The sequence below is a fragment of the Oreochromis niloticus genome, linkage group LG1 (genome assembly GCF_001858045.2).
Source record: "Oreochromis niloticus isolate F11D_XX linkage group LG1, O_niloticus_UMD_NMBU, whole genome shotgun sequence".
Classification (NCBI taxonomy): domain Eukaryota; kingdom Metazoa; phylum Chordata; class Actinopteri; order Cichliformes; family Cichlidae; genus Oreochromis; species Oreochromis niloticus.
The window spans coordinates 26,573,984-26,597,856 of NC_031965.2; the positions used below are offsets into that span (position 1 = coordinate 26,573,984).

The following is a 23,873-nucleotide window of genomic DNA, read 5'->3' on the forward strand; positions in this document are numbered from 1 at the left end:
TTAATTCTAGCTATGAAAATCAACATCCAACTCTACAGCAAAAAGTGGATTAGTAAGATAACATGTCAAAGGAAAATATTTCTAAAACAAAAGAATCTCTTGATGACCCTGGTTAGCAATTATAGATAAAACAGGATTTCAAAGAATCTTTTTGGGATCCTGGAGCCCAACCAAGAGATCCACGGGACTAATCAAACCACAAAATGCAACTTCTATAATTTCATGAAAACTTCATGCACAACCTGTTGCAGGAAGTTTGGTAAGAATCTTTTGAAAAGCTAAAACTTATAACCCTTTGGGAGTTTTGGCTGATATATTTGTTAATACAATTAAAATAATATCTACTTAAGTTTCTATATAATTAACTGCAATTTCTACATTTATATCTACATTTTAAAGCAAGAAAAATAAGAAATATTTCTCTTACATTTGGAAATTAAATGTTTTTATAATAATCAATCTCTCCAATCCCTGAAGAGTGAGAGTTTGGGTGTTTTTTTTCTATAGCACACAGTCTTACATGAACAGACAGATACTCATAAAACGAGAAGTTAACATGGCACGGGTGTACATTTAGTATACATACATATGGTACCAATTACACTGTTGTTTACCTACAAAACCGATGCACGCACATGTAACCACGAAAGGAAAGTGTGCATGTGCCTCCCTATCTTTCTGTGTCTTCATGCATGTGTGTCTGCAAATGCGCAAAACAGTCACCCGTTCTTTGAAACAAAAACAACCACTTAGGAATGAACAGCAGCGCTTGGGAGACATCAATATTTCAGTCAGGTGTGTCGAGAAAGAGAGAGAGACAGAGAGGGAGAGAGAAACATGAAAGCAGGAGTGAGGGGGGGACCCTTGCCATTCTAAGGCATTCCCATGACTGACGGAACTAGTAAGGTTGCGTATGTGTGTGTGTGTGTGTGTATCACTGTTAGCGCATGTGCCTTTCCCCCATACTCACCCCACCCCAACGCTCACCATTGTGTGTACCACCTCTGTCACCTTTCCTCTAATCAGGAGTTTAAATCAATGACTTTGTCCAAAACTATAATTGCCACTCCTTAAACTGCTTCTCTCGCAATATGCTTTCACCAAGAAACCACTCGGCAGCAGAAATACGCCTCTGCGTGTCGTTGTGTGTGTATGTGTGAGCTGGATTAAGAGTATTTTCTCATTACGCCGGTGTCTGAACGAGTAGAAAGTGCTTCTCACATTGTTTTACAGCATCCTGAAACCTCAAAGCTCAGCACTAAGCAGTATAATACCCTGTAGTCCTACACAGATGCCTTAGCCTGGAACTCTATCACGTCACAAATTGTTTATAAGCCAGAGTCATTGGACACAATTTATCGCACCATCAAAAAAAAATTACATGTTCCTATCTAGCTCTGCTTCCCTAAAAAAATGTTCCCAGGACACCAGATTGTTTGAATATTTTAACCAAAGTCACTGTTTGTCTTGGTGAGTCTACAGGAGTGGCTCTCAAACTTTTGCTCCACTTCAAGAGATGAAAAAAGTTCTTACGCCCCACCATACGATGTCTCCATTATTCTGAACAACAACTAAAAATCCAAGAATAATTGTAGTGCAATAAAGGTGAGCACAATAGCATCACAAAGCTCTTGTTTCGTCAGTTCCCAACATATATTCCAAGTTAATTTCACATTTTTTCTCCTCCTTGGTTTTTCACAACCTCCTTGCAAACACAAGCCTATACAGACCTTCATTTCTCTGATGGACTTCCCTTTATAGTCATGCTTTGGAATTTACCTTTCATTTAACCTTTATTTCATACTCTTTCACACACATACACACACACACACACACACACACACACAGTGATGGCAACCAGGTACCATGCATGGTACTAGCTTGACCACCAGAAGCAACTGAGGTTCAATATCTCACTTGGTTGTCCTCTTGCCATACCAAGAAACGCAACTGTGAGCCCTCCACTTTGAAATCTGGAGTACGAGGCAAGCATGTGTGCTTCAGCTGCCACTCTGTGTTAACCTAGGTTGATGTTCCATTAACCAGAGACAAAGGTTTCCTGAACCTGACAATGCATTAACAAGGGGAAAAAACACACACACAAAATCTTGATCGAGAAACGGAAACCTCAGCAATATAAATACCACTGCAGATACAGATCGCTGTAGGTAGATAGATAGGTAGGTAGATCGTTGCCTGAGTTGCCTGATTCTTTCTGCACGTCTAACGAAAAAGAGGGACAGATAGCAGAAAGTGACGGAGATGAGAAAGCAGGGTGGAAAGAGAGATGGAAATAGAGATGGAAAGAGAGATGTCTGGTTAACAAGGTGCTGAGCACGACAAGCCCTGGGGAGTCCACGCTCCCTTACCCTCTAAGATTAGACATCTCTCTCTCTGTCGATCCCACTCTCTCTCTTGTTTCGACACAAGGGGAACATGCCACTATCACGGGGGGACGCCCCGGGAACCATGTCTCTCTCTTCCTCTCGCCTGATATAAAATTGCTAGCTTTCTTCTTGTCGTTCATAGTTTCCACTGTCTTTCTACTTTAGATTTTCTATTTATTTTCTAGCATGTCATCATAGTTCATTTGCATAAACATTTAAATTATACATATATGCAAATCAACCATATGTGTTAATTTGTACCATCTCTGCAGTGTTAAATCTGCTAATATAACGTCAGTACAAAAAAATGAATGTAAAACACTTTTCCCCTCCCTGGTTAGAGGTGTCCTCATGAGCACATTTTTAAATAAGTTTGGCTAAATCTGAATTAACAAATTGGTTGACTCCAAACTACTTGCACGAGTGGATCACAGCAGAAATGGTGTCTTTTTAACTCTTCTGAACTTTTTCCCGTTGCCATTTTTTCCCAAATTTTGAAATCTGATCCTCCTTTAAGTCTATTTTAATTGTTTACGTGTCAATGAACTTCTTGGCTCCAAATGGTTTGCTATCAGTCCTAATCATGTACTGCATTGTAAGAAAAGGTACTGGAGGTGCAAATTTGATGTCATTTCTAAAAATTAGTCAATATATATATATCTTACGTTTTAAAGAGCCACTTTCACACTGGACGAAAAATCTTAACACACACATTTCCATTCAGTGTAGCAAGATGCAATATGCATAAGACCATCCTCTACTTTTTTCCATTCTTGTCTGTCCTCTTCCCTACATCCGCTCTCTCTCAGCTACCTACAAACCTGTCTAGCTCCCTCTCCTAGTTGTTTGACACCTCTCTCCCACCTGAGCATCTCTACGTGTCAGGACAAATTGGCCGAGACTCACATCTTTCTCTCTTCCTCGCCCTCTCTCTCTCGCCCCTTGTCTGCTCACCACTCAAGCGGAGAGAGAGAAAGAGCAAGCAAGAGACAAAAAGAAAGAGATTGATAATGTGTGGAGAGTGGGGGAGGAGGAACAATATGCATCAGAGGAAAGACTGGGATGGTGAGGGAAAAGATGTTATGATGAAACACAAAAGAGCAGGAGATGGAGACTGTCCAGAATATGTTTTCCTTCCAAAATAAGTAAAAGTGAGATTCCTTCAAAAAGTATTAAAATAACTTATCCACTTGTTCCAAAAAAGTCAGTTTTCCAACAATCTACACAAAATAATGATGGCAGTGTTTTGTACTTATATACAAAAACATGTCTGCATTATTGCATACACACACAAACATGCACTACTTTCAGTAATTACAGATATGTCTCTATGAGCTCCACAAACTCAGCTTGTCCTGAAGCCACCTCAGGCCACCAATGTCTTGGCTATATGCGTTTGTCCACTGTGTTCCATCGTCCACTATTGGAACAGTTTTCTTGTCATTTTTAGCATTTAAGACTTCTGATCAAAGTTTATCAGACCAGATCATCTTTTACTTTTGCTCTGGAAATATATAGAATACAATTTGGCTAACTCCAGAGTCAGACTGGCTCTGGCTCTCTGGGCATCACCAGACAAATAAGGCAATGTGAATTATCGGAAACTTCGTTAAATTTAGAAGGGTCTTTCAAGAGGTCTCACCAACGGGCACCAAAATCCATTTGGACAAAACTGGATAGACCTTAACCTAATCACAGAATTGTGATGTAATCCTGCCCCAAATTATTATTTTTTAAATTATTAAATACATTTTCCATCAATATTAGTGTATACTTTTCTGTATTTATGTAACAGCCTTGTTTATCAGTTTTAAAAAACCATTTAATGTTTTCACGATCACATATTTTAATGCTCTCCAACAAGTCTCTGACCTCACACACAATCACTAGTTGCATATAGATTTACTCTGAGCTTGATCAAAATAGCAAATCTACACTTAAATATACTGGTCCTTGTACAGATTTCCCTATGCTACAACTTAACCACTGAACTCACAGAAGTTACTTACATTTGCTTGCAAAACTGTTGCACTTGGATTTCAGTTCCTGCTTTTGGACTTTTGTGTAACAGTTAGAAAACCCAGTATCCCAGTGTTTGTGCCATTTTGGATTCCGGTACTATTCATGGATAACTGGACCTTTATAGCACATCATTCCCATGTCCTTTGGTGGTCTACTGTAGACCTGATAGACTGCTGCGGTCCAAGTTTCACACTGCACCCCCACAATAAAAGAATAAAATGACATCACATTGACATAGGGCTACTATACATAGTTACTGAGCTATACCACAAAATGTGATGTATGTTTCACCTGACTTATATTCTTAAATTCATACAAAATGGCCATATCAAAGTCTTAAAATGTAGGAGAGGATGAACCCAGACACAGATTTTAAACACTTATCAGGGATAAAGATATGCCAGATAAACTTAGGACATTTGTGCCCATGCGGTATATGACCTAACCATCTGAAATGCCACCTGTGAAGTGAGAAGAGGGGTGGAAATTAGAGAGAAGAAGTTACACGAGTTAACAGAAGCAATTGTTACTTTGACTGTTATGAGGGGAGTAAAGTTGGAACAGTATATCTGAGTAGACACGTGGTCTGAGCAAGGACAGAGCAAGTCTGTGCAAGTGCAGGGAGTACTGGAGTGAAAGGGAATGGGAACGTATCTTTTATATGATAACAAGAGATCAAGTTCACAAGCTGAAAGAGCACGCTCTTACATAAGAGTTGAAATTATAACCCATAACTAAATGCACACTGGTCTAGAGACCAGTTGATGACCAACTGGCAACCACCAGTTGCTGGGGAGAAATGATTACTGCATGAATGGTTGCGAGTGGTTGCTGGCAGTCACTGTGAAATCAATTTCAGAAGCCCCAGTCATGTATGCCTAGGGACTGGTCAGTGACTCCCTGGTAACTCCCTGGGTGCTACAGAAAAATGTGTATTTTCTGACTAGTTAGTGAGTGGTTGCGGGAGGCTGGTTATTGTACAGGGGTGAAGTTGGTCACAAAGAGGTTTCAGGTGCTGTTGTGAAACCCTCCTTGTGACTGCTCACTAGCAGATTTGCTGTGGTCACCTGTAGTTTTCAAGGACGATACCAATTTCTCTGCAAACATTCTCCAACTAGTTGTTATGCGATAGTGAAACTGTGAAGAGCGTAGCATGAACTGGAAACAGAGACTGTGTGCTTTGAAAGTAAAAGGTGTGCCTTTTGAATCATGTTGAATTAATTAGTAAGGCACTTTTTACTTATAACTTTTACATTGAAAGCAAGTTGACATCACATTTTTTCAATTTTATTTAATTAGTTAGCAAGTTAGCCATTGACAATTCAGGCAATTGCTAAAGGTCAAAGCAATTACAGAGTTTTTTGGTGCAGTTTCATCTTTGAGGTCAATTTCACCCAGTGACATCCAAAAGCCTTTAACAACCACACGGCAACTGGTCAGTGAATGCACATTTGTCCCTAGTGACTGGAGGTTGCCAAAGGGTAGCTGGCTGCTTTTGTAGGCCTGAATTGAAACACATGAATACAACTTTCACTTACAATATACTATATGATTTTTATTACTACATTACTCACTTCCTTTCCAAATCTGCTCACTAATTTGCATTGCATTGCTGTTTGCCCACAGAACTTTCCACTCTCAGCAGCGCATTTTCGAGTATGTGGCATCACGCTAATTTGCCCCGCTTAGTAAATATGGCCTTAATTGAGTGTGTAGCTGTGTGAATATGGTAATGTTTAAGATATCTGCATACGTTGAGACACAAGATGCTGTTGGGATTTCACAAAACAAGGCAAAAACTTGAATTCCAAGTCATCAAAACCTAACAACTCCTCTCCCACACACACTTTAAATATACACTCAGACCCTGAAGTCCATCGCACATATTGTCAAACAAATGTTTTCACTCACGCAAGCGTTGTTACAAAACATCAACACATCACATAAGCAAATATAGTCTCTCTGTCGCAGACCTGTACTTTCTCTTCCGTACTTCAAACACACACACTGGCACACACAAACACACACACACGCACAGGCCTATAGCATTGCGACAAAGAGATCAGAGAAACGGGCAGAAAATAATAGAATCTTCATCCCAGTAATCCATATTCATTCTTCTCATCCCTCCTCGCCTCATTCCTCCCTCCCTGCACGCCACGCTTCCCCGTATCTGACATTCAAATGAGTTGTCTTTTCTCCCTTGTTAGACACACACACACACACACACACACACACACACACACACACGCATAAATGCATAAACACTCACAGTCTCGCTCTCTCTCTCTCTCACATGCACACACCCACCCAAACATACACACACGCATACTCATCCTCTTTCTTGGATACTTTCTGCCCCGTTGCACCCGTGATGGCAAATTGAGCGCCTCCCATCTCTCTCTCTTCCTCTCACTCACCCCCTCTCTGTTGACTCCTCTCATCTTTCCTCCATCTTCTTCTCGCCTCTGCCCCCCAGCCCCTCCAGACCCTCTCTGCCTCATGGTGATTTTACTACAGTGGCAGGTAGGGTTGGATCACAAGGCAATGAAGGGAGGGAAAAAGCCTTTATGTGGTGAAGGGGTGCGTGTCTGACACACACTTAATACATCTCACTCACTGCTATACATTTTCAGAGGAACACCAAATAAAGTGGAAGAGTTTCTGTAAGAGGGAAACCCTACTGGAAAATTTTATATAGCAAAGATGGGGATATTTTTTCTATCTCTCGATCTATCTATTTCTCAATCTATCTATCTTCCTTTCCTCTCCATCTGTCTGTCGTGGTCCTATTAGTGGAAGATGAAGGTGTGATCATGGTTACTGTGTGCTAACAGGGAGCGTGCTGCCATGGATGACAAATATTACACACACACGCACACACAGGCGAGCAAGGAGAAAACACTTGGTAGATTTCATCACTGCTTGTAATTATGATCCTGTCAAGTCCACAATGTGGCAATCCATAACGACACATGCACATGTGGACACACTCATACTCTGTGATACACACACACACGCACACGCACACACACACCGAAACGAACAGACACTTAACATATCTATTCATAAGTTCTCATATTCACACTCTGAAAACATACTTATTATTCAGTCCTAAGTACAGCAATATACACAGTCATAGACAAACAGAAACTGGCACAAACACATCCACAACAAAACAGAACATAGTTCAGTCTGTAAGAGCTGATTGTGCTGTTATATTTCACAAGATAAAAAACATATCAGGGAAGCGTAAAATATAGAAGTGTAAGAATAAAAACACACAAAACAGGAACTCTAATGAAAGCTGCACTTATACCTGTTTATACTGCAGTGGCTACAAGCAACAGCGGGCTTAGGTTTCATTCTGCTGGGATAACGAAAGTTATTGTGTAATCTTATTAAGTTACACTAAATTTTTTGCATGGAATTGCATCTGGCCACACAGCTACGGCTGGCTGTGTGTGTTTGTTTTTATATTTAAGTGTGCCCATGTGTGAGTGTGATGACATCTCTGTCTCTAGTGTTGACACTTCATGTGTCAGGGGAACCTATTAGAGACCCTCACAGCCTAACCCCACACCTGACCCCACCCTGATGTATGTGTGTGCATGTGTGTATCTTCTTTTTCTTCAAGCTTTTTCTTCAAGCCGCAAATGTTGCTATTGTGTTGTCTATTTTTCCTTAGTTTTCTTCATAAAATCGGTACACCTGTCAGTGGTATTTTATTTAATTGTACGATTTAAAACATTTCCTAAGTCCAACATATTTAAAGTTAAAGCTTTCTGTCCAGTAGATGTGTGTGTTAAATTATGAGTGTAAGATTGTGTGGCTCATGCATGCCTCTGAACTTTCAAACAAACCTGATGTCTGGGATCAGGTCTCTGGTTACCCCTGGATATCTGACCCAAAGACCCTATTGTCACATATAAATCTACTGGGCAATGCTGAGAGTGTACTGGTGTGTTTGAAGTATGTGTAAGTACACGTTTTTGCCTAAATATGGGTGTGAGAAAAGTAAAAGAGCGAAAGAAGGAAACAGAACGAGAATCTTCAGAGTTTATACTTTTAAGTGTATGTGTGCTTATACTTTTTTTTTCTTGCATTCCCTTCACTGCATGTTTTTCTCTTGAAGGTCACTGAAGAATAAATATCAGTTAGGGAAAGGCTTCTTGCTTGTATTCTTAAGCAGCTGGCAAAGGAGAATAAACAGCACTTTTACCACACGTAGATAGTGTGCAGGGCCTAATGTGTTGAATGTCAGTGGATATCAGCTGGCAGGTCTTGTGCCGCACTCTGCGCTACACAGTCAACACTGCATTTAACCCCTAGATGACATTAAGAACTCATAAGTTCACACGTGCGCTGTATGTGTATGATAGCATATGTATAACTATGCAGACACTGAAAATCCTTTTTTTCTGAGATGGGGAACAGAGAGACAGAATTGAAATCAACACATGTACTGTATTAGATATTGTTTTTAAATAACATTTTACCAACTTACAGTGATTCAAACACATCAGGCATGAAAAAAATTATAAAGATTTGAACACTGGGGCCTTTGGATATTCCGCCGGGGAAAGAATATATTTAAAATCCAAGCTGCACGATCATGGCCAGAGTTATTATAATGATTATTATCAACACTGAGATCACAATTATTTGTCAAGATTATTCATGAGTTTTGTGACAAAAATATTTTTATTGGCGTGTCCATGTGGTGTGACATTCCTGCTAATGTACAAATCTGTGCATCAAAATTTGGTCCTCTTTACAAACTTAAATCCAGTTGATCCCTTAGACAAAAATTATTAGACACTTATCTCTGCTATTTGCTTTGGTGGTTTTAGTGCATTTTGGGGAGTTTGATGGATATGCTGATATGCATATTCCCTGTTAGTACCTCTAAATCTGACGTCCTTCCAAATAGCCGATGATGATCCGCTTAGAGGGAGATGCTCTTTAAACTGCGTGATGCGAGGAAGAGCTGTGACTGTCACCTGATTGTGGTCAGGTGGTTATTTAGGGTGTGTTTCATTTGCTTTTGATTTGCATTCTATTGGTGAACCACACATTTTCAATATTGCTTAATCACGTTGTTTTAAGTCAAAATCATGACTGAGGCTAAAATTCGGTTAACTGCGCTTCCCAGTGGCAGTGGCTTTCAGCCTGATGCGATAGAGGGAAAAAACAACACAATTAACGCAATCTTATTTTCCTTTTTTAGGCTGTAAAGTCATATAATACATTTGTGATCATTTCAGTAAAAGTTGTGAACTGAAATATTCAGATTTGGTGTATTTTACTGCAAATTTTAAATACACAGCAGCAATGTCATAACCAGGAGAGATTCAGTGCTCTCTCCAAAGACATTTTATCAGGATTTCCATCCCAAAACTTGAACTCAATGTAGACCGCATGTGACATCTGGTTTGACTCTGTGTGAACCTCTGTAACCTTTTTTAAACAATTGTTTTTTTCTTGTTTTTTACTTCCCCCACTTATATCATTACTATACTTTGTTGTTTTTAAACTGAAAGGAAAAAAAGTTGTCAGGGTGTTTCTCTCTGGTAATAAGCTTCTGTGATCATTAGGTAAATTAAAACAATAGCATCATCTTAATAAGCAGCTTAAAACAATCAATCCAAATAATTCAAGCATGACTTCTGTTTTTTTTTCTCCTGCTAATGACTTCACTAACTTACAACCCCTCTCAGTTTATCCCTCCTTCTGTTCTCTACCCTGTCTCATTTCAACATTCATCTTCTCTTACCACATCTGTTTCATACCAAATTTTGCCAGTTTACTCAGTGTTTCCCTTGTTAAACCTGATTTCCTCTCTAAGTCTCCATTGCTCCTCCAAACTAATTCACTCCCACCCTTTCTCTTCTGTTCCCCATCTCTCCCCATTCCCTTTTCCCTCTTCCTCCCTGACAGAGACACACACATGCCCCTCTTCCTGTCTTGTCTCTCCGAACTCGCTCAAGCACAACTAAGCCGAGGGTTTGAGTCCCAATGAGAGCGGTTAGGGCAATCAGAGCTTTTCACACCCTCTGATGTTCTTAAAAGGTGGAGGGATCAGACGCCCCCGCTGTACCACGGCACTTCGCTGACATAGTACACAGTCACAAACACACACGTTCTTACAGACACGTGCACACACACACGCACACACATACACTCAGAAACCAAGTCAAATGCTTACATACACAAATGACTGCACAGATACTCGCAACATAGTACAACACACTCATGCATCCACATTCACTTGAAATCCAACATCCATACATGCACAAAAGGGCACACGAAGACACAGGTATAAAAGCTCTATGATGAGCTGGCTAACAGAGAGTATACTGACAAACAAACAACAAAACAACAACATTAACAGCAGAATTTTGGCTACTGTTTGGAATCAGTTTCAAATTTTACATCTACTAAATAACACTTCACATTAGAGAAGTGCCCTGAAGAACTGTTTGCTTTTGCAGCATGATGAGTAAATGTCATCATGCCATAAGATTTTTGCTGTGTATATTTGTGAGTGTGTTTCAGTATTACTTGAGCTACCTAAAAACAGAAAAATACTCAATGTAACCATAGTAACATCAGTATTTTAATTGATGTTTTTAAATAGGAAAAAATGCAGTATGCAATACACAAAGGAAGTAGACCAGCAAGGTTTCAAGTGAAAATGTTTGAGATAGTCCTTCCTGGTGTATCATTTAGGTCTGTGGGATCAGGTGTGCATGATGGTGTGATATAGAATGCAGTTAGGAAACTGAATGTACAGCTCCACGCTCCCCATAATGCGGCAAAGAGCAGTGACGCTATCAATTTACACCGTAACGGACAACACAGTCACTTTGCACCAAAGTGAAAGACACCAAGACACACACAGTGAAAGACACACACAGAGCACAGGCACAAAGTTCAGGGGGATTAATTCACTGCATCATGTCATCAATCCTACCTTACCCCCTACTGTCAGAAAGGGAATAAAAATTTGTAAAAAAGGAAAACTGAAGCGTGGTGCCCTTAATACGGTGCTAACAGCTTTACCTTCTCTCCTGCTTTCCTCCCTTCTTCGTTTCCTATTTTCTCTTTTTAGTTTTACCTAATTTTCTCCTCCTTTCACTCTCTTCTACTTTTCTATCTTCTCTTCATCAATCTACCCTCTCCTGCAGCCTCAGCCAGTCTGCCTTGATGAAAGGAGGCTCTTAGTCACATTGGGGTCAGTTTGTACACAAACACACACATACACACACCTGCATACACAAGAAAAGGGTCATCCTGGCAGGGTTACGCTGCTCAAAGTCAGCTTCCCATAATGTGGCTGCTGTCGCCTGCATCACACCCTCATGATCCAATTAGGAGCCCCGATTCCTCCAATCAGCTGCTGTTTCAACCAACGGGGTAGGCGAGCAGGAAGAGGCAGGCGGGCAGCGCCAATCTCGTAAGTGCTTTTAGGGGATTAGAAGGGTGGAAAGTGGAGAGGGAGGGGAACAACTCTCTCCTCATCCTTGGTGCTCTTGTTTAGTTGCTAAGATCAGAACACTACAATACCTCTTAATTTGTCACACAAGTTTTCAGTGCAGTGGCTGCTCGTCCAAATCAAAATAGAAGAAATCACAGTTTGCAACTGTAAGAAGAAAAGATATAAGTTTAGCACTGGGAGATAATTAGATATCTATGGTGACTGTGAGTGGAACAAAGAAAGGAAAAGGAAGGAGGGGGTTGTACAAAAGAAAGACAGGAATTAACAAAACCTTTAATGCATCCAGAAATTAGGGTGAGAAGAGGGCGAATTAAGACTCAGGAGCCGCTGCAGTACCTTTTGGCCTTGTATGATCTCTATGGGTTCTAGCATGTACACCGAAAATATGAATTATATGGGATAAATGTATAACATCTTTAAATGAAATCATTTTAAAATATTCCTTTGGTAAGGTGCTAGGAATACATTTGAGGAGACTTAAGACTCACTATTCATGCACAAAGAATGTCACTGTATCAGTGTTTCCACACATTAATTTTTGCAGTGCAATACCTTCTGGAGAAAGTGAAATAAAATGGGAGAGGGATAGAGAGAGAAAGGTCTTGATGAAGTTCAGATGCTTGTTATCGAAGCTGCTAAAGAGCACAGAACACCACAGACATAGTAAAACAATCACTGTTTTAAAATCAACAAACGAATGGACCGCAGCGGATCATATAAAAAAAATAAAACACATTTATATATGTAAATATGAAGACATATTCTAAAAAATAATGCTAAAAAAATAAAAAACAAAACCACACACAAATCTGACACACGACAACCTTGCATGCCTCGTGCTCATTGTGTAGCCTGTGCAGCAAGTGAATGTGTTATCTCGTGCTATCATGTGTTCGCTTAAATTTAGTGAAAGCCAATATTGAGATCTCTGTAGAAAACAATAGATGTTTTCTTCCAAGGCTTTTAACCACTATCCACAGATAACGCAAATTATTTGCACACAAACTCCTGTGCATGTAAGACAAAGAAAGAGTTCAAGGCATAGAGGCACAGTAAGTAAAAGTGAGTGTTAAATATCTTTAGTCAAACATGTACTATCTATAGTTGATAGCATGCAAAGTGTTTTTTGTGTAATCACTGACCTCTGTCGAGACTTGCACGTATCGAAACTACACCAACAGAGCTTAAACCATTTTTTGCTCCTGAACCTTAAGTTATTCTGACCTGTAGTTACATAATTAATAAAGTGACAGTTCGTAATGCAGTTAGGTCCTAGGAATCACATCCAAATGCGCTCAGGGTGCCTTCAGTTACTGTGATCTTTTTCATTTCAACAAGCCGCCTGCTGACCTGAGATCAATTATATCTGTGCAGACATTCACAAACAGATTCAAAACCTTTTTGTTCACACGGGCCTACACTGAATAGATGTGTGTGTGTGTGTGTGTGTGCGCGCATGATTTTTTGTTTTTATTTTCTGTGTTAAGCACATTAAATTTATTTTCCTATTAGAACAGAAATCCAGTCGTCATGAATAGCTAGGTATGATCTGTTACAACAAGAAAATACAGTAAAACATGTTTCATCATTGCTCTGATTCAGCATGAGATTAAGCTTTAGTTTTAGTCACCATGTCTAAAATATAAATGCATAACAGAAATCACTGGGTTAAATTTCTAGCAGTAATGGAAAACATTGCATGAACAATCAACAATTTCTATAATTTCAACAACAAAGTGAGTCCAGTTTAAAACTATGTGTGGACACCAAATACCAAACTGATTGTTCACCTCAAAAGCCAATCTCCAGAGATATACCTCAGCAGGCAAAATCTGTTTTGCTCTTGCCTTTTTAATGAAGCGCTAACGGGTCATACAGTTCAGGTCAAGATATTTCTCAACTTCAACAAGTTTCTTCTCATTCATTCCTCACACTAAGTGAGGAGAGGGACCAAAGATGAGTCGGGATATACAAGCAAAAAGGAAGCAGAATAAAACAAAGTATCTAGAGACTGCAATTTTGGCCTAAACAGCAGTAAACTGTTACACGTTAGTCTTTTGTTCACCTTGAGCCTGTACAATGTCATTTAAATTATGTTCTTCTCCAAAACTTGAAAGGTTTTGGCAAAAATTATCCTTATCCTGATCAGTCATAAGAAAAGCAATTATTAACCAACATTAATTGTTATCACAGTTAGTGGGCAGCAAGTGGCCTGCTTCATTATCAGTACTGCTTGATATCCAACTTTTTTATTTACTTATAAAGGTCAGCATTGTTGTGTTTATCTGCATGTTTGTGTTTTTCTGTATGTCTGTCGGTATAGGCTTGTACTTACCACTCTGCAGGTTTTATCTTTCTCCTAAGTGTTTTGCTTGAGGCGTCAGGACCTCAATTAAAAAGAACTGCTTGTAGCAGTCATGAGCTTGATGCGTGTGCATGCGTACACACACACACACACACACACACACACACACACACACACACATACAGACACTACATCTAAAGTATGAATATTTCACTATATCTAAGTCCCTTTACCTTGGAATGACCTGATTGTCCCACTATATGTGTGTGTATGACTTAATTTCCATAGAGGTATGTGGAAGTGCATTCAATCTAGTGCTTGAGCAAATACATGGAAAGTAATACAGGCACAGTGGACTTGGTCCAATGACATAGAATATTTAGAACATTAACACTCTCCTTTTTGTTAGGTTTTACATATTGGTCCGTTAATGATGCAGTGTTTGTCCTACATTCTCCACACTGCATGTTGAAATACATATATAAGACATAATCACACCACCATTTCAATCTTCACCCACACTTTAAATATTCCCTAAATAATACTGAACAGTAAAATTTTATATTTTAGGCAATAAATCAGTTCATTTATAACAAATAATACATTAAACCAATTAAGGCAATAAATCACAATAAGTTATCTCGTTCTGATATGCTTTAGGAACAGCAGACTTCAGCTGTGCAGTAAAAAATCACTCTACAGCACTTTATCTTACAGCATTTACAGACAAGTGCGTTGAAGTTTACTGTGTACTGCTTGTTGTCTTTGCGTCCTTGCATTTTTTTGTTTTCAAACAGCAGCCAAATGATATTTGTACTTTTAGGTATATTTTATTTATTTTAACAGCAACATTGAGTAAGTTTGTGCAGAGGCACAAGGACACACACACACACACACACATAAAATAATGAAATTAACAGGGTGATCCCTTTTTTTCTAGTTCCTCTGTCTCTCTTTCTCCATGGTCATTTAAAGCTCCAGTAAAAAGGGTCTCAAAAAAAGAAATGTTACACACATTCTGTGTGCATTAATCAACTGTGGCAGCCACTCTCTTAGTTCTCTGCCCAGCATCAATTACCAGACTTCTAAAACAAATTCCCTCACTCTCCCGAGTTCAGGCACATGTAAAGTCAGGCAGCACGTGTAGAACAAGTAAGATTGTGAGGGAACATGGATTGTAGAAGGCACACCATGTATTAGAATTCAAATGGTTTTGGTTTAGGACCGGATAAAAAGCAAGAAGTACCTTTAAAGTGAGCAAATTACAGTCTTTCCCACTTCTTTTAAAGTATAACAACAATATAAACAAATAAAAAAAGACCCCACAGCTTCCATTCTCACAATATTGCTGCCACCAGCCATATCTGTGTCCTCTCTGTCACTTCACCCTGTGCTTGCCAAACACTTCGCCTTCATGTTAACAAGAAAAACAAATAGACCCAGTAACGTGAAACCTCCCAATGACAGTTACTCAGGGGTTCTGCTAGTGTATTATAAGACTGGCAGCATTTCTGTGCACTATTTAGAGTAAGCACAGTAGATCCTTCACAGTTATATGTGAACAAGATTGACAAACAGCAGATTCTGTGCTGTTCACTGGTATAGACTATGTTAGTTGCTCTTGATATTGTCTGCACATACCCGGCCCAGCTATTCTGTTTGTGCCTGAGACATTGCACTTTAGTGTGCAGATCGAGTTAAAAAATACAAAACGTAATTGCAACACACTAATTCAGTCTAATATTTGGATGTATTAATTTGGTACATTTTTATTATAAGTAGACAAACCTTGTTTCAGTAGAGTTAGACATTGGTATCAATTGCAAAATCCTACATCACCTCATTCTCAAGTTATTGCATTCATAAGATTTTTGACTTGACTCCTGACCTTGACCTTGAGGTCAGAGTCACTGAGATTCAAACTCGTCTGACATTTTTATTAGATGCATGTATGATATTAATTTGATACTCCGACGTTGCCTCATTCTCAAGATCGCATTCACAAACTTGGTTATCCACCCCACCTGCCCACCCGTCCAGCAGAGTGACAACCATACCCCATCAACCTTTTACGGTTGAAGGGAAATACTTGAACGGGTATATCCCTATCACAGTCTCAGTCTGAACATATACAACAACAACAAAATCAGCCCAGCTTGACTCGCCATCTCCTTCAGGGATTTAAAAGACTCTTCTTGTCCCATTTGCCCTAAACTTGTTCAGGTGATGGGTTGACATTGCACATAGAAGGATGAAAAAAAGGAGAAAATTTAACACATGGCAAGAACAATCCAAAATCTGCACCACTCACACATCCACCACTGTCAGTCACATTCAAACTGACAAAGGCTGGGATTGTGAAATAGACATTTGTAGTTTTCTGACTGATGAATATCCATTCAGGATTCACAATTCTATTCAGAAATAACATGATGCTCGACAATTCCTCCATACATTAGGAAGTGCCAAATGAAGAGAACTGGAGAAAGTGAGAGAGGGAGATGAGTATGTGTGAATAAATGCTACATATGCTTCCTTTTACATTTACGTGTGTCTCTGTCTGACTGTGCCAAGCACAAAAATTATGGTTGGCACAGTGGTAGACCAAAGGGTTTAAGATGCTGGACTCTTGGAACTGACTTCCTTGAGTCTTGCTAGGGATCCTACTCATGTGTTGTGTTTCCCAATCATCTATCCCCTTATTCTGTCATCTTTCCAATCTGTGCCTCTAATAGCCTAAAAAGAGAAAATAAACATTTCAAAAAGAATCCATTACATAAAAATCTGTATTAATAAAATGAATGATTAATTTAATAACAGAATGACTGAATGAATGAGCTGAGAGCTCCCCTCTTACCAGAGTAATCAGCCTATTGATCAGCTCAGCTTTTCTCATAGAATTGACCATTTCTTATAGATGGTCAATACTTGGGCCACTTAGAGGTGACTAGTGTGGAGATTCAGAAATTGTTTTATTGCTGCCATATAACCTGCATTATTATAATTGCATTAATAACATGTTTTACAGCATTATTTGATTAGTAATATTTCTTACAGGGTTCATATTGCATTGAATATGTTTGTCATCACATTCATTCTATTCACAGGTAGTTTATTTTATACACATTGCATATCTGTGCTTGTTTAGAGTTGATGTTCCATCCAAGAGGGTTGTAAGCTTCACTGGTGAGAGTGTCCAGGTGATACATGTTGAGGGAAGATGAGAACATAGAAGATTGACTGCATGCATGCTTACAATACACATAAACCTAGGGACAGGTCTGAGCGAAGGCCCAAGTGTCTTCTGCTCCTTCTTGAAACTTGCTGCAATTTAGTCTACCTAGTGATTAATGACGAGTGTCCATTTTTAGCTCTTAGAGACCCTGTAGCTTGAAGTTGGTTACCTTAAAAGGCAAGTGTCTTTGACCTCTTTGTAACTGGCTGCCCTTTTAGCGACCTGGTAACAGATGATTGGAGGAGATAACCAGCCCTCAGGTACTCTGAAGGCTTAGGACTATGATTGTGCATGGAAGGTGTTATGGAAAAGAGAAGTTATATGTCTGTGTCTAGCTATTAAAAAAGGTACAAGATGTACCATTGTCTGCAAAACAATGACTGCACATAATGTATTTTTGACCTGTATTTGACGCCATGGGGGGGCGGATACCCCAATGCTTTAAAAGTGTTCTCCACATGTATTTTTAGTAGAGAGACAGAGAAGACTCATGCTGTAATTTTGTTCTGTATTAATAAACTCACTGTTTGATTGCACCTTTCTGGGGCCTCCATGGTTTGTTTCACTGCTCTACATTGATCGATTTCGCGACAGATTTGGTGGAGGATGCCGGCATTGTAGAGACAGGTGTTGCTTTCCGCGGGGGTCGAGCCAGATTGGTGGTCAAACCGGCAGACGTCTCGGGTGGCTTCCTTGACCGCTGGGCCCGCAAAACAAAAGGTAAGGCACAAACCTCTTAAACTGAAATTGTGCTGTATTGGATTATAAGTCTAAAATATGTGGTCAAGAAGTTATCCGTTGATCTCTGTTTGAGTTTTGTTTGAAATGAAAATCTTTGTTTGAAACAAAAGTGAAACTTTGAAGTAATGTTGCGTTTGAGGTCAGCTCAGGAAAAAGCAGCACTGAGCTAAAAGTAACTAGAGACGTTGTTTTAAGGAAATAGAGAGAAAATTGATGAGTGATTAAAGAATAAGAGAATATAAGAGTTTATTGGTCAGTTTATGGTTCAATTAGTCACGGTGCCTGTACCTAATCCATACACAGTCTTAACTGAAATAACCTGCGACCAAAAGTGGTTTACATGCATTGATCTAGCAAATGTGTTCTTTTGTCTTCCTTTACATCACTCACTCAGAGACATTTTCTCGTTTACATACAGAGGTCGTCAGTTTAGATACACACGCTTGCCACAGGGCTTTGCCCTGTCCCCCGGCATTTTCAATCAGGTGCTCAAAGAAGCCCTGTCACCCTGTCAGTTGCCTGAAGGGTGTACACTGATACAGTACGTAGATGACTTGCTCATTGCGGCTCCTTCGGCGGCGGCTTGTTCGGCAGCATCACTCACAGTGCTCAGAAGACTGTCTGAATGCGGCTTCAAAGTAAGTAGAGAAAAACTGCAGTTGGTTCGACCAGAAGTCACTTTTCTGGGCCGTGTGATAGCACATAAGTCACTGGGACTAATGGATGCACACAGAGACCAAATTTTGACACACCCAAAACCAAGAACGGTGAAAGAACTCCTTTCTTTTCTTGGCCTGACGGGCTACAGCAGGCAGTTCATTCCAAACTATGCAGGAAGGACGGCTCCCTTACGGGATCTGATTAAACAGGTGGGCGTTCGAAACCTTAAGGCTGAACTGCCATGGACGCTCGACACTGAAGCCGCGTTCATTTCATTAAAACAAGACTTGTCAAGAGCCTCAGATCTGGCTACACCCAATTATGACGAGCCATTTTACTTGGATGTTTCTGAAACACTGGGAATAATAAATGGAGTGTTGTTTCAGAAAAAAGAGGGAGGAAGACAGGTACTTATGTATGTCAGCATAAGGTTGAGCCCAACAGAAGCAAGGCATCCTACATGCACACAGCATGCAGCAGGGGTTGCCAAAATAATACAGAAAACAGCACATGTAGTGAGAGAGCACCCATTAAAAGTTCTGACTACACACAGTGTGGTGGCATATGTGAACTCGCAAGCGTTCACTATGACATCATTAGCACAACAGAGATTGAGCAAAGTTCTAGAGGCTCCAAATCTGACATTTACACATGAGGGAATCAATATGGCAGAGTTAATGGGATCAGGAGAACCGCATGACTGTGCTAAGAAAGCAGAAGTTGAAGGGAAAGTCAGGGAAGACTTAAAAGCAGAACCTATTTCTGGAGCTGAGGACTGGTTCACAGATGGCTGCTGTCATCGTGATGAGGAAGGATTGAAAGCAGGCTATGCTATAGTCTGCAAACAAGGAACTGAATTTGAAGTAAAAGAAGCAGGAAGAATTGAGGGACAACAGTCTGCTCAGAGAGCAGAAGTGATTGCACTGAGTAGGGCCTTGAGACTGGCCAAAGACAAAAGAGTGAATATTTACACTGATTCAGCCTATGCCTTTGGAGCAGCCCACGTGGAACTCGCTCAGTGGAAAAGGGCAGGGTTCAGAACGGCGACAAATGCTCCTATTTGTCATAGGAAGGAAATGGAGGAACTGGAGAGGGCCCTTCATGACCCAAGTGAGGTGAGCATTATTAAATGTAAAGGACACTCTCAGGCAAACACCATGGTTGCAAAAGGAAATCAGAAAGCGGATGAAGCCGCAAAGGAAGCAGCAGGCTACAAAGGACGACAACAAATGGTGCAGGTAACTGCTGAAGAGGAAGCAGGCATCAATATGTTGGAGGAAGCCAGACAGGCCCAAGAGGAGGCTTCTTTGGAGGAGAAAGAGGTGTGGCAGAGGAAAGGAGCCTGGAAAGAGGGTGGTCTCTGGAGAGGAGCTGATGGACGACCAGTCTTAACCGACAAACTGGCCAGGCAGAAGATAACTGAGGCACATGGGCTTGGCCATGTGGGAGTGGCACAGATGGAGAGGAATTTGTGTCACTGGTGGCACCCAGATTTAACAGCTATGATAAAGGAAAAAGCCCGAGCGTGTCTAATTTGTGGAGCACACAATCCAAAACCAGTGGTAAAACCGGAAGCAGGTAAGTTCCTCCTGCCGGAGAGGCCAGGAGAAGAAATTGTGATTGATTTTACTGATATGATTGATGTGGGCCCAGGGGGAGTCAGATATTTGTTAGTGTGTGTAGATGCTTTGACGGGATGGCCAGAAGCGTGGGCCACCCGAAAGGAGGATGCCAAAAGCGTTATAAAGTGCTTAATCAATCATTATATCCCCAGGCATGGGTTTCCAAGGCGCATTAGATCAGATAATGGAACCCACTTTAAAAATCGAGACCTGGAGGAGGTAGAGAGGATGTTGGGAGTACAGCACAAGTTTGGGACAGTGTACCACCCCCAATCTCAAGGGAAGGTAGAGAGAATGAACTTGAATCTGAAAAACAAGCTATCTAAAATCTGCGCAGCGACGGGGTTAAACTGGGTTTCAGCTCTACCAATTGCTCTAATGACTATAAGATGTTCTGTCAATAAGTCAACAGGATTCACTCCACATGAGTTGCAGACGGGAAGGCCATTCCCAGCACCTTGGACAGAGGTCCCGGCAGAACACACCACCAGGAGTAACAGGTCTCATGCAGAATATTGGGATGAATTGAAATGTCTTGTCTCTAGTTTCACAAAACAGGTTACCTCTGGACTGCAAACGGTGGACCAGGTGACCCCAGAGGTGAAGGCGGTGTGGCTGAAGGTTATCAAACGCAAGTGGAAGGAGCCACGCTGGACGGGTCCTTACGAGGTCATTGCCAGGACGACGACAGCAGTTCAACTAGAAGGGAAAGGCGATACCTGGTACCATTGGTCGCAGTGTGCTCCAGCACATGAGAGTTTGGTAGAGGAAAACTCCTCTACACCCAACACAGGTGTCAACGATAACGAGCAGAGGCAGAATAAATCCTCTCACCTGTGCAACGGGCCAACCAGTAGTCCACCTGGGAGGCCGAAGAAAGAAGAGCAGCAGCTCAGAAGGTCGCCACGCCAGAAGAAAGGAGCGGTGACAAGTTGAGGACTTCACAAAAGCAGGGGAGTTTCATTCCAGGATACAAAGTTTATATAACATGATGCAAACACATGAATCAGAGATACGGAATGAGAAAAAACTTATTAAAATGTTCCTTATAACTACATGTCTATTATATGCAGTAATATTAACTATGGCTGTGTTGTTTATTGTTTATATTTCGCAGGGCACTCCGGGCCACTCGTCTGAACACGGAGGCCAGTCCAGCCCAGCACTTCCTGAGAATGTAGTTGCTAAAACGGAATCGGGGGAAAGACGAAAGCGCGAGGTGTCAGGTAAAGGGGATGAGTGTCTCAGCACATATAATGGCATAGAGTTGAATTATGTTAAAGGGTCTACCAGCTCATTCACGTTTGATTTGTGTGACATTGTTAAGTGTACAGGAGCTAGTAGTAGCTGGAAAGCGTATGATGTGTGGGTCTGCAATCACCCCATGATATGCTCCCGGAGCCCCTCGTGGGGCATTCACATTCACACATACGTAGCAGGTCAGTGGTGTGCCTGGGAAAATGTGGTGAGTTGGACAGGAGTAGGATGGCAGCCACATGTGCCAAAGGGCCTGAAAGGGATAGCTATTCAAAGAGATTATTCTGTTTCTCATAACCCTGTCACCCTTTCCCTAGGACCGTGGGACACGCTCCCCAAAGCCGAGATCCCGGGGGGCGTGTTCTATCTGGTAATCGGGGTGGATGTGACAGGAAGAGATCCATTTGGGGTAATTAGAGTAAATTTAGTTGACCCACAGTCTAAGCCGCTCGCAAAAAGCTCAATCACCACTCTGATTGATCAAACGTTAACCTCGGAGACAGTAGCTCAAAAGGAGCAGGAGCCAAAAGAGAGACCACTTCTGACCACAGATTACACTAGATTGAAGCCTCAGGATTTGATCGAGCGTGCCACCGGTTTCAAGGACAGTAATCTTTGGCTTGATTGGGTGGCTCAGAATGCTAAGGAACAACATGTAGCTGACTGTGTTGCCTGTGCTTCAGCCAGGCCACGTTTGTTTACGGAGCCCGCACCACTGCATCCAGAGGATAAGTGGGGCTATGATTGTATGTTGCAGCTAACTAGAAGCGCAGTGACTACTGGCAACTGTACTCTGTTGTCCAGCCTTTTCCCTCCCATTCCAAAACAGACAACAGTGGGACCATTTATGCCAAAACAAGATAACTATACATGTTTCAAGTTCTCTACAGATAATGAAAAGTACAAGGTGGGTGAAATCGACCCAACTTGGTGTGCTGTCACACTCCAGGGAAGAACCACCAATAATGTACCAAGCACGGTAATTGGAACATGGGCAAGAAGTGGGTTGTATTATTATTGTGGGGAAAGTACTCTCTTGGTTCGTGTTCCTCTAGGAAGCGTAGGGACATGTGCGATGGTGCGACTAGGAGCTCCTCTCATGCTTATTGGGAACCAGGTAAAGACCATTCCAGAACACAACACACGTACCTTAGCAGCCAGACGTAAGAGACATATTCTGGCCAAAAGAGGGACCCAGGGTACACATGCTTATGATCCTCACCTGAACTCACCGACTTGGATAGACTCCATAGGAGTCCCCAGGGGAGTTCCAGACGAGTACAAGCTGGTAAATCCGATAGCTGCAGGATTTGAAAGTATATTTCTTTGGGTAATGCCTAATAAGAATGTTGATCGCATTAACTATGTTCATTATAACCTGCTGAGACTCTCTAACCTAACCAGGGACGCCATGGTGGGGTTCGTAGAACAATTGGGTCCAAGTTCGCTGATGGGGGTGCAAAATCGAATGGCCCTGGACATGTTGTTGGCAGAGAAGGGAGGTGTGTGTGCCATGTTCGGAGACATGTGCTGCACCTTTATCCCCAATAATACTGCCCCAGATGGCTCAGTAACCCGAGCTCTGGAGGGCCTGAAAACTTTGTCTGTAACCATGCATGAGCACTCAGGTATCGAAAATCCGCTGGTGTCCTGGATGACATCTGTGTTTGGACGATGGAAAGGTGTGGCTATGTCAGTGATGTTTTCTTTGACTGTACTTTTGGGAATACTGGTCATTGGTGGTTGTTGTATCATTCCTTGTGTAAGAGGATTGTTGGTACGGATAATGGCGAGGGTTGCAAACCCCGGACGGGTGGAGTCCATCTACATGATGGACTTAGAACCCATAGAGTGGGGCAGGGAGTGATACAACATGAGGTATGGTGACATTCCTTGTTGGAATGTCAAAAGAGGGAATGTGGAGATTCAGAAATTGTTTTATTGCTGCCATATAACCTGCATTATTATAATTGCATTAATAACATGTTTTACAGCATTATTTGATTAGTAATATTTCTTACAGGGTTCATATTGCATTGAATATGTTTGTCATCACATTCATTCTATTCACAGGTAGTTTATTTTATACACATTGCATATCTGTGCTTGTTTAGAGTTGATGTTCCATCCAAGAGGGTTGTAA

At 41.1% G+C, this 23,873-nt stretch overlaps 2 protein-coding genes across 6 annotated transcripts in view; one reads left to right on the plus strand and one right to left on the minus strand.

Annotated features, from left to right (window-relative positions):
- esrrga (estrogen-related receptor gamma a) overlaps positions 1-23,873 on the minus strand; it is a 173,941-nt gene that overhangs the window by 103,102 nt on the left and 46,966 nt on the right. The window lies entirely within an intron of this gene.
- LOC112846874 (uncharacterized protein K02A2.6-like) lies at positions 17,527-23,692 on the plus strand. 3 transcript variants are annotated; one of them, XM_025907083.1, is made up of 3 exons: positions 17,547-18,170; positions 20,174-20,429; positions 21,019-23,692. In XM_025907083.1, exon 3 carries the CDS (start codon positions 21,462-21,464, stop codon positions 23,595-23,597), a length of 2,136 nt encoding a protein of 711 aa, XP_025762868.1. In that variant the 5' UTR covers positions 17,547-18,170; positions 20,174-20,429; positions 21,019-21,461; the 3' UTR covers positions 23,598-23,692. The 3 variants fall into 3 exon arrangements, with proteins under 3 accessions (XP_025762871.1, XP_025762868.1, XP_025762869.1); XM_025907086.1 differs by having other exon boundaries at positions 17,527-18,170; positions 20,174-21,672; XM_025907084.1 differs by lacking the exon at positions 20,174-20,429.